This window comes from Heptranchias perlo, chromosome 24, assembly GCF_035084215.1.
Source record: "Heptranchias perlo isolate sHepPer1 chromosome 24, sHepPer1.hap1, whole genome shotgun sequence".
In the NCBI taxonomy this organism is placed as follows: Eukaryota; Metazoa; Chordata; class Chondrichthyes; order Hexanchiformes; family Hexanchidae; genus Heptranchias; species Heptranchias perlo.
The window spans coordinates 6669196-6679328 of record NC_090348.1 but is presented as its reverse complement, the minus strand read 5'-3'; the positions used below and the strand labels follow the sequence as shown (position 1 = coordinate 6679328).

Genomic DNA, 10133 nt, shown 5'->3' with positions numbered 1-10133 from the left:
TCCTGTTTGTTTTTTTGTTGAATGTGTATTCGGGGGTTCTGCAGGTGACACCTCTCTGTCTGAACACGGTGATTGCCTTGGCAACGGGCAGTTGCAGGGGCAGTCTGTAAACACCATGTATTGTTCTGTGAAGTATAAATGCGTAGGCTTCAAGGAGCTCCTGAACATTTACCTGACGAAGGAGGAAGCCTCCGAAAGCTTGTGAATTTAAAATAAAATTGCTGGACTATAACTTGGTGTTGTAAAATTGTTTACAATTTATAAATAGAGGCATAGAGTACAAAAGCAAGGAAGCTATGCTGAGCCTTTATAATTCACTGGTTAGGCCTCAGCTAGAGTATTCTGTCTAATTCTGGGCACCACACTTTAGGAAGGATGTCAAGGCCTTGGAGATGGTGCAGAAATTTACTGGAATGCTGCCAGGAATTAGGGTCTGCGGTTATGTGGAGAGACTGAAGAAGCTGGGATTGTTTGCCTTAGAGCAGAGAAGGTCGAAGAGATCTTTAACAGAGGTGTTCAAAATATTGAGGGATTTTGATAGATTAAATAAGGAGAAACTGTTTCTATTGGCAGGAGGATCGGTAACCAGAGGACACAGATTTAAGATAATTGGGCAAAAGAACCAGAGGGGAAAGGAGAAGAAATGTCAGCCCAGGTGTACAGGGCTACAATTTTATCACTGCTCTTGTACTGACAGGGGGGCATTTTCACCGTATAAATGTTGTAAGATGACAATGATTAGTAAATGGACTTACAAAAATAAAAGGCACAGCTAGACATTTTGAAGAAATTCCCCTTCAAAAAAAGTCGGCGGGTATAGAGTTAATTATTTTCTTTGTTACCCATCAACAAAATCCTAAAGCAAAATGCAATGTATTTTAGGAGCTTGGAAGAACTTTGAAACCAGGAATCAGTGAAGAGGCACTCGATGTGGACCTGGTCTAATGTAAAACAAATATCTGCCTGGAAAAGCCTGTCTGGGAGGGGGAGAGGGGGGGTGAGGGCAAAGCAAAAGTTAAAAGCTTCTCAGAAGGAAAAGGGCCCGATATGAATGAAGTAAACTAACAAATCGAGCCCTGAACAGCGAGAGATAATCTAAAGGACGAGGCATTAAGGAAGCGAGTGTAACCATTCGATAAACTGCAACAAGGTGGCGGGCCGAGTGTTGCTAACCTCTCGATACAATGTGGCAGCCGCTCGACCCCGCCTGACCCCAGCCCACGTGCGGCATGTGTGAGCGCACGTGACGGGGCCGCCGTCTGGCGAGCGTATGCAAATGAGCCTGTCGTTTGACCCCGCCCCCTTCCTCCTCTTCTCCCGCCCCCCCCCCCCCCCCCGAGCCTGCAAAGCAGCAAGAGGCTGGTGCTGGAGGCTGGCTTTCCTTGGTCCAGCCCAGGGTGGATGGGTCAGTCTGTGGTGGTGTTGTCGTCTCAGCTCAGGCGTGTGATGCTCCACGCAACCCAGTCAGAAAGGGTTTCATTCCAGCATCTCCCTTTTGTACGGAATTAGTAAACAATCTCTTCCCTTAACCCTTTGGCCTCTCCCAAGATTGGCGAACCAGCATTTTTCGTTTAAAAATTTCAATTCAGTGCAGACCATCATAGGCAACTGTATTTTATATCCTTATTTGGCAGACTGCGAGGGAGTGAAGAGTGGCACTCCCTGGGTACAACAAAGCAGGCACGCCGATAAGTATCAATGGGCAGAGAAAGTTGCATCTTTCTAGTGTCTTAATAGCCATCAAAATCACCCAAATCATCATGATGGTTTCATGGAATCAGAATATTGCAGCACAGAAACAGGCAATTGGGCCCCTCAAATCCGTGCCAATGTTTTTCTCCATCAGTCATTAAGTATGATCCCACTCTCCTGCTGTCTCCCCACACTCTTTCTGAGGAACTAATCTTTATGAACTCAGGTTCAAAAACACTTCCCTTCCATTGTTTTTATGTGATTATTTTAAATGAGTGTCCTCTCATACAGTCTCTGATCGCGGATACAATCTATCGCTATTTACCTGATCAATAACCCTTCATAATCTTGATGACCTCAATCAGGCCGTCCCTTAACCTCAAATCTAGTTCTTTTTAAAAAGCCCTAATTTCTCAATTAGTGACGGTCACCCCCTCATTCATGGGTTTATGGGGAGGGAGGGGGGGTGAAGTCCCAGTTTCTGTAGCAATTAAATGTAAACAAGTACAATCTGTTGGATTTTCAAGGAAGGTGGCCCATTTGTTCAGTAGTGCACTCCCTTTTCACCTTTTGGTGTGAAAGAGGCAGGCTGTGGAATCTTGTCCAGCTCACCTTGTTATTTTCCTCTACCTCTGCCTCTTTTTGCCAAGTTTCTTTTTCTGTTTCTCTACAACGCCTCCAAAGACGATCCAACTCTAACCATTATAAAACAGCAACATGAATCTCAGCTACTGAGAATTGTTTTGGGCAACTGCTAAATTCAGTTACAATTAGATTTTCCAACTTATCATATTTCTTGCGGCTGTACACCCCTTCTTCCAATAAACACCGAAACAACCTTATGTCCAGTCACGATAACAATTGGCACGGCTGCTGTTTGAATGGTGAACTCTGGTAAGATTTTGGTAAACAGTAAGCCATGTTTTGGAATTCAGCTTTACTTTAGCAGAATCACTATGTTTGCACCTTAATATGCTCCATGATCCAAACCGAAACAAATCCAGCAACAGGAGTAGGCCATCCCTCCAGCCTGCTCCACCATTCAATTAGATCATGGCTGATCTGTATCTTCACAAACCTCGACTAGACTGCCAGGCAAATCATATACAAAGTTTGAGCGATTCTGACACGCACAACTTGAAAATATTTTGCAATGGGAAAAGCATCCATTTAGGGAAACGTTTACATATCAGGTGCAAAACCTAATCAAATGAAACAAAAACTCCCATTAAAAACACGGTGCAAACAAATGCAACGTTTGATTTTGCAAATCCGAGTGACAAGATGTGCTTATCTAGAATTGGCATGGAATGATCGTATGAAAATACAATGTACGTTTGAAGCTCACATTCAAAATTCCACTAGCTACATTTCTCAACCTCTTGTGCGACCTTTAACTAATACAGGAAAACGGACGCTTCAGGTAGGACTTTACAGGCGTAAAGTTCATATTTTAATATACTTTAGGCCGTCCCTGCACTTTAGTTAATTCTGTAGTATCACCAAAAGACAATTGCAAAATGCTTTCTCAGAACCACCTTCAGTTTTCAGCCTGCTTTATATTCTCCCCCAGTCCCTATTAATAATACATTTAGCGAGCGTTTGTGTGTTGTTGACTTTCACACTGAAGGATTAACGATCCTGACACTACTAGTTTAAGATGAAGACGAATTTACCGCAAATTCCGTGGTCGTTATAATTAACTGCGAATCGCGAAGATAAACAGAAATTCTTTAGAATCCATCATTTTTTTTAAATGGAGAGTCTGTCTTTATATATTACCCCCGTAACAACTTTGCCACAATTCTAGGTGTTCACAAAGATGCAGCACAGGCGTTGACCAGTGACACAATGTTGTACTTTTCATTATCCCCATCCTTGCTCTTTAGTTTTTAAAATTTAGGTTTTTCGATTGTATTTCATGATAAAACAGCCACTGTTGACACAATAAAAATACGACCTTTAGCTTCCTATCATTTTAAGCACATTCCGGGTCTGCTCGACTCTAAATTCACAATTAATTTCAGTCTTTTCTTTGCAAAAAAAACATTCTAAAAGCTATACTGGGAATCGATCACTCGGTTTTTCTTGATGCAGACAGTATTTATTTTAATAACTTAGGACCGCATAAGCATAAAGCACTAACAAAAAGTGCAAACATTGTTCAACAATTCTTCATAAATTCATTTTGCTCAAAACGTAAAATATTCAGTGGTTATCATGTATTATCCCCCTACAAAAATAGCATATCAGACGAGATTCATGATTATTCACAAACTATTTACAGTACACAAAACAAAAGCCACTTTAGGCAAATATATATATTTCACAATATTTTAGAACCCAGCGCGTCAGGCATACAGCAGCAGTAATGTAACCAGGATGAATACGAGTGCTGGCTCACATTCGGGAAGGGACTTGTCTCAGCTGTTACATAACACTTCACAGCATCACCATACTGGCTGCCTTGGCAACAACTATAAATAGGTTTCAATGAGGCCATCGTCTCCTCAGTCTGGGTGATAAGGCTCTTGACTGTGTGACTTCCAATTGTCTGTCAGATTGTGGAGAGAGGATTTAAGGGGTCAGGGGGTGGAAAAGGGAATTAACCTAACCGGTTACTCATCTCTAAAAAAAGGCCACAAGAGTTAATACATAATTCACAGCAGGACTTCAGGACTAAGACGGGCAGCCTGCCATGAACTGGCGGGGACAAGGCATTTATCTTTCTGAAAGATATTATATATCTCCACATTTATATGATTCAAAAGAGTAAAAAGTTTTAATAGTTTACAGCATCTACCAATCCTAGATTTCCCATCTCCTCATTCTGTGCATCTGTTCAGGTTGACTATTGGAACGGAGGCGCACAGAATGTACAACTTACTTTTATAAAAAAAATAAACCTTTATGTAGACTGTTCTTAAAAAATATTAATCTGAAGCTGACACCAATCCCGACTCACACTCAAGCTGGTAATTCATGGAGTTCTAGAAATATATGAAGATGGCAGGTGAATTTCCAGAACTATATTAAGCCATTAACACAAATATTGGCGGGAGGGAGCGAGGGGATTGTTCTGTATACCGATTACCAAAGATTTACTCAACGTAACCAGGGGTTCACATCCCAATTCTAAGAGTATCTTAGGAGGATCTAACTTAACTCGGTCTTTGCCCATCTTCTGATCTAAGGTATAAACGATGACCATTTTCTTCAGCGGCCATTTGGAGGCCAGGATTTTGATGCACACCTTTAAAATTTGTGCTCGGGCGGGGGGGGGGGGGGGGGTGGGGGGGGGGAAATCTAATTTTGGAACTTGGTCCTCATTTCCTTCCAGCTCTAGGGACCAACATAAGGAGGACCGCTCACTGGTAATGTCTGTGCCGCCCATTTCCACACTTTAATGGGATGGGAGGGGAGAGGGTTTGACTGGTTTAGGACGTGTTGTTCGGCGACTGTAGCGGATCTGGTGCTGAGCTCGGAGGTCTCTCCGCTCCCAGGTGTCGTGTTGCCTCCGGCCCGGATGGAACGAGAGCCGGCGCTGTGCCCGACCCAGGGGACGGGACCCGGCAGAGCAGCCTGTCGGGCGCCAGCGCCGAAATGCCGTGCAAGCCCGGAATGCTGGGGTAAAGGACTGGGATGGGTGCCGGGTACCAGTATTTCTCCAGGCTGGCCTTGTCCAGGAGGGGCATGTAGGGAGCGGCTGCCGAAGGGGAAATAATGTAAAAGGGCAGGCAGAAAGGGGCTTGCTGGCCAAGCGTTGGCAAGGTGCCAATTCCCATCATCGAGTGAAGGGCAGAGTCGCGCCCGGAGTCCGAGCTGGTCATTTGGCCGGCCAGGTCAACTTTGACCCTTTTGGCTGGCGGATCATCAGGCTCCTGTTTAATTTTAACAGTCCGGCTCTCGTGGCAGGCGCCGCCCCCCGGGTTGAACTCCTTCTCGCTTTTCCCCTCGCACCTCTCGCCGTCTCCGCCGTAGCCACTGTCAGTGTCCGTGTCGCTCCCGTTGTGCTCCGCCACCTGCGTCCGCTGAATGACCGGGACGCAGTTCTCGCCACCGTGGCTGTCCTTCGCGCGGGCGCCGGCCGGCCCTTCGCTCGGAGCCGGGGCCTCCTTGTCGGCTCGGAGCTGCGTGGAAGCTCGGTGCAAGTGGCCGATAAGCTGGGCGCAGCGCTGCTCCCTGGGACTCCAGCTTTCAAACCTGGTCAGGTGTTGCAGCACCTCCCGGGCACACGTTTGAAATCCAGAGTGGAAAGCATCCAGATCCGACTGCACGGGCACTTTCAAAGTACGGTCTCCTTAAAAACAATCCAAAACAAACACCAGTGAAGGAATACAGACTGTACTGTCTAGCAATTCACAACCGGCATATCCCGAGTCTGTGTAACCATCATTTTACTTTATCATCACTTAAAAATAGATTATCTGGTTCGGATGACACAATAAACTGAGGCCCCGTCTGCTCTCTCAGGTGGACGTAAAAGATCCCACGGCATTATTTTGAAGAAGAGATGGGGGGTTCTCCTTGGTGCCCTGGCCAATATTTCTCAACCAACATCACTAACGCAGATTATCTGGTCATTATCACATATCGGTTTGTGGGATCTTGCTGTGCGCAAATTGGCTGCCGCGTTTCCTACATCACAACAGTGACTACACTTCCAAAGTACTTCATTGGCTGTAAAGCGCTTTGGGACATCCTGAGGTCATGAAAAGCACTATATAAATGCAAGTTCTTGCTTTTTAAGTACCATACTGTCACTTACCATTTTGCAAAGCAATTATCTTCTGGTGCTGCTGTTCCGTCAAAGTAGTTAAAGCCTTTAAGTGTTTCAAAGCTAATTCCAGCACTACAGCTTTCTCCAGATGCCCAAGTGTCTTGAGAGTTGGGGGGGGGGGAAGGAATAATTTTATTTTTGTAAATGACTCCTCCAAAATATAATTAAACGCAGTTAAAGCTCCAATATTACTACAAAAAACGGAGTACAAAATGAGCTATTAAATGGGCAATTTTACAATTTCCGTTAATCCTTGCGGTATTAACGACTTACTGTACTATATTATTTTTAATTAATCTCCTCGCGTGTACCGGTTAAGCCCCGAGCAGTATGGCACACGGCTACAAAATGTTAATTTGATTCCATATTTCGGGAAGTACGCACATTTATTTATATTATTACAGAACAGAAGGCAGATTTCAGTACCTTACCGTCAGTTTCAGATGCTCAGGCAGCAGATCTTTAAGCTGTGAAATGCATTCGTTAATCCGATCACGTCTTTTCTTCTCAATCAACCTATGTGGTAGTTTGTAGGCTTCCTAAAAAAAACGTGAAGTCAGGAAGCACCGCAGAAATTGCAATTTAAAAAAAATACAACGAAAGTAAAAGTGATGTTTTAGTTATTTTCTCATTGCATTCGCCGCATTAGGCTCAGTTGTATTTTCATACATATCTTTTTTTTTTAAAGTTAAACCTGCAATGTCAAATAAATTATTATTGATAGAAAGCAAATGTGATCATAACCAAAAATCAGCATCACACCTATAGTTAATAATACTGCACGCTCCTACCTTGCTGTCGTCTCGCTTCATTCCCCGTTTTGATTTGCACACGTACATCGAATGGTATTCTACACTATCAATTAAAAATAATTAAAAAAAAGTTGACACGTTACTGTAAACCTGCAAGGGATTTGTAACACGATCAATGCATACTAGAGGAAAAAAATATTATGCAGAAATAAACTCACCCAATAAAGTCTGCATTTTCTAATAACTTCCGTTCTGTTAAGCAAGCAGAGGCTTGCAAGAGAGGAATACCGTCCTGCATTATATGTGTTAGGGGGGGAGATTGCAAAGTGCAGTTAAGATTATGCCCCCCGGGAGTGATGGACAGCCCGGCCCCTAGAGCAGAGGTTGTAGCCCGCGGGTCTGGCTGGCCCGGACTCCGCTCTCTCTCTCACTCTCTCACTCTCACTCACTCTCTCTGCATTCACTCTGCGTCGCTGGGACGGACGTGCAAGCAGTTTTTGTCGCAAAAGAAGCGCACGCGCACCGGGGATCCCAGACCAGCTCTCCAACTCACGTGCGGCATCCAACACCAACCAATAACAACCCAAATTTTAAAAAGGAGGGGGGGGGGGTGGTGGTGATGAGATTGGAGGAATACTGCAACCTTCATCACCTTCCTTACATAACGCTGGGGTGAAAACACGATCTGCATTAATAACCCTGGCATTATGCAATTGGTCCTACACATCTGTGACCGTGTTGTTTGCTGCACTGACTCCTCGTGTATCTCAGTCCTCCCACCCCCACCACTGCTCTGAGAGATGGGGTTGACCAAAACACAGAGTTCTGGTGAGGAAGGGAGCTGGCGGAATCTGGAGCTTTCTTCGCATGTGGGAAAGTTTTTGCGAAGTGCATTCGATTTCTCTTACTGCGTGCACCAGGGGAACATTCTTACAATAAAACATTGGTGACCCATTTACAAGAATGTTGCAAACTGGAGTTTGATTTGTTTGTTTTGCATTATATATAGAGCATGAATTTGCATAAAATAATAGTTAGAATTACTAATGAGACACGGGCTGGTCTGTTATAGGTGCAAAGAATTTGCTTGAACGCACAATCTGGATGAGCTCGGGAGCCTGCTGACTGGTTGTTACTGGGCGACGTGTCTGTGCACAGCAAATAACGGCGAGAGGCACGTTCCCTTCAACCGTGGCACCTCACACTGCGATCGTCTTTCCCTAGCAAAACACAAGGCTGTCAACGTGATGGAGGGTCGGCTACTCTTCCCCACCCACATATAACGTGATGGAGGGTCGGCTACTCTTCCCCACCCCTCCACACGCACATATAAAATCTCTTCAGCCTCTTCACTGAGTTCCTGTTTAGTTACACATTACTGGAACACACCATACGTTATCAATGCAACAAAGTATCCCTGAGCGGACGTGTCTGCAGTTCAGCAGTGTCTTCATTAGTTACATTTTATGTCCACACACACACACATTGAAAGAGACATTGATCAATTCAGTTTCAGGGCGAGCAGCTGTAACCACTGCATTTCTGCTCCAGGTCTAGTCTCGATAGGCACCATCACGTTTCTGATACCACTCGCACAATGTATTTGTTATTTTGTCCCACAATCTGTTCCAAGGGGGTTCCCACATCCACGCCGATTTGCATAGTTAAAGGAGCAGTTATTATTTTTTAAGTTGCACCGTTGAACGTGATGCCTCACGGTTTATTCTCTAACTACCGGACACCGTAAGGACGCTGTAGTGCTCGGCTACTGTATGGACAGTGTCCATATAGAAAAAATACTAACTGGAATTGCAGTTTGTTGCAGTGCCATCCTACCGTGTTTAATGTCGATTGAATGGTCCTTTTGAGGAGAAAAGTAGATTTAAAATGATATAATTTCTATGTCCGAAGCACTGAATGGTTATTTGAACATCTTACTGAAGACTCAAGGCGACAGTACGCGGCGGCGGAGTTAGATGTGAACGGCTAAACTGCACGCACATCCGTTCAGGAATACTTTGTTGTATTGATAATATGTGGCGTGTTACAATCATGTGTGATAAACGGATAAGAATAACTAAACCGTTTTCCACACCCTTGTTGTACGGGGGTTGGTTAATAAGTGCAACAAGGTAAACAGAATGTCACTTCAAAATGTGTAAACATCCACATCCTGAAAATCCAGCTGATTAAAAGTAAAATTATTCGCTTTCAACTGCAAGTGACGCTTCAAACATAGCCAGATAACCCCCCCCCCCCCGAATTTTCTTTGAAGTTTGTTTGCTTTCTCTTAGTTGTATGTACACCACAATGTTTCCTTTCTAAATACTTAGCTTAATGTGTATAGTTACATTTCTAGAGTGTAATATAATAACAAGCAGTCACGGAGATTACTATTTTAAAATAAATTCACACTCAGTAATGGTATTTGGTGTTTGGTTCCCCTTAGAATCATAGAATGGTTACAGCATAGAAGGAGGCCATTCGGCCCGTCGAGTCCATGCCAGCTCTCTACAAGAGCAATCCAGCTAGGCCCATTCCCCCACCCTTTCCCCCTAGCCCTGCAAATTATTTCCCTTCAACTATTTATCCAATTCCCTTTTGAAAGCTATGTTTGAATCTGCCTCCACCATCCTTTCAGGCAGTGCATTCCAGATCATAACCACTCGCTGCATAAAAAAGCTTTTCCTCATGTCGCCTTTGGTTCTTTTGCCGATCACCTTAAATCTATGTCCTCTGGTTCTCAACCCTTCCACCAATGGGAACAGTTTCTCTCTATCTACTCTGTATCCCTCATGATTTTGAACATCTCTATCAAATCTCCTCTCAACCTTCTCTGCTGTAAGGAGAACAACCCCAGCTTCTCCAGTCTCTCCACGTAACTGAAGTCCCTCATCCTTGGAACCATT

General features: G+C 44.2%; 1 protein-coding gene across 4 annotated transcripts; it reads right to left on the bottom strand.

The window, feature by feature from the left end:
- Nucleotides 1–3813: 3813 nt before the first annotated feature.
- Nucleotides 3814–9154, bottom strand: bhlhe41 (basic helix-loop-helix family, member e41). Of its 4 annotated transcripts, none has more exons than XM_068005319.1 (5): nt 9061–9154; nt 7264–7322; nt 6904–7011; nt 6461–6572; nt 3814–5992 (listed from the first exon to the last, which is right to left on the bottom strand). In XM_068005319.1, the coding sequence occupies exons 2-5, from the start codon at nt 7309–7311 to the stop codon at nt 5130–5132; spliced, it is 1131 nt and encodes a 376-aa protein (XP_067861420.1). In that variant the 5' UTR covers nt 7312–7322; nt 9061–9154; the 3' UTR covers nt 3814–5129. The 4 variants fall into 4 exon arrangements, with proteins under 4 accessions (XP_067861420.1, XP_067861419.1, XP_067861417.1 ...); XM_068005318.1 differs by having other exon boundaries at nt 7264–7327; nt 9061–9145; XM_068005316.1 differs by lacking the exon at nt 9061–9154 and adding an exon at nt 7443–7719 and having other exon boundaries at nt 7264–7327.
- Nucleotides 9155–10133: the final 979 nt, after the last annotated feature.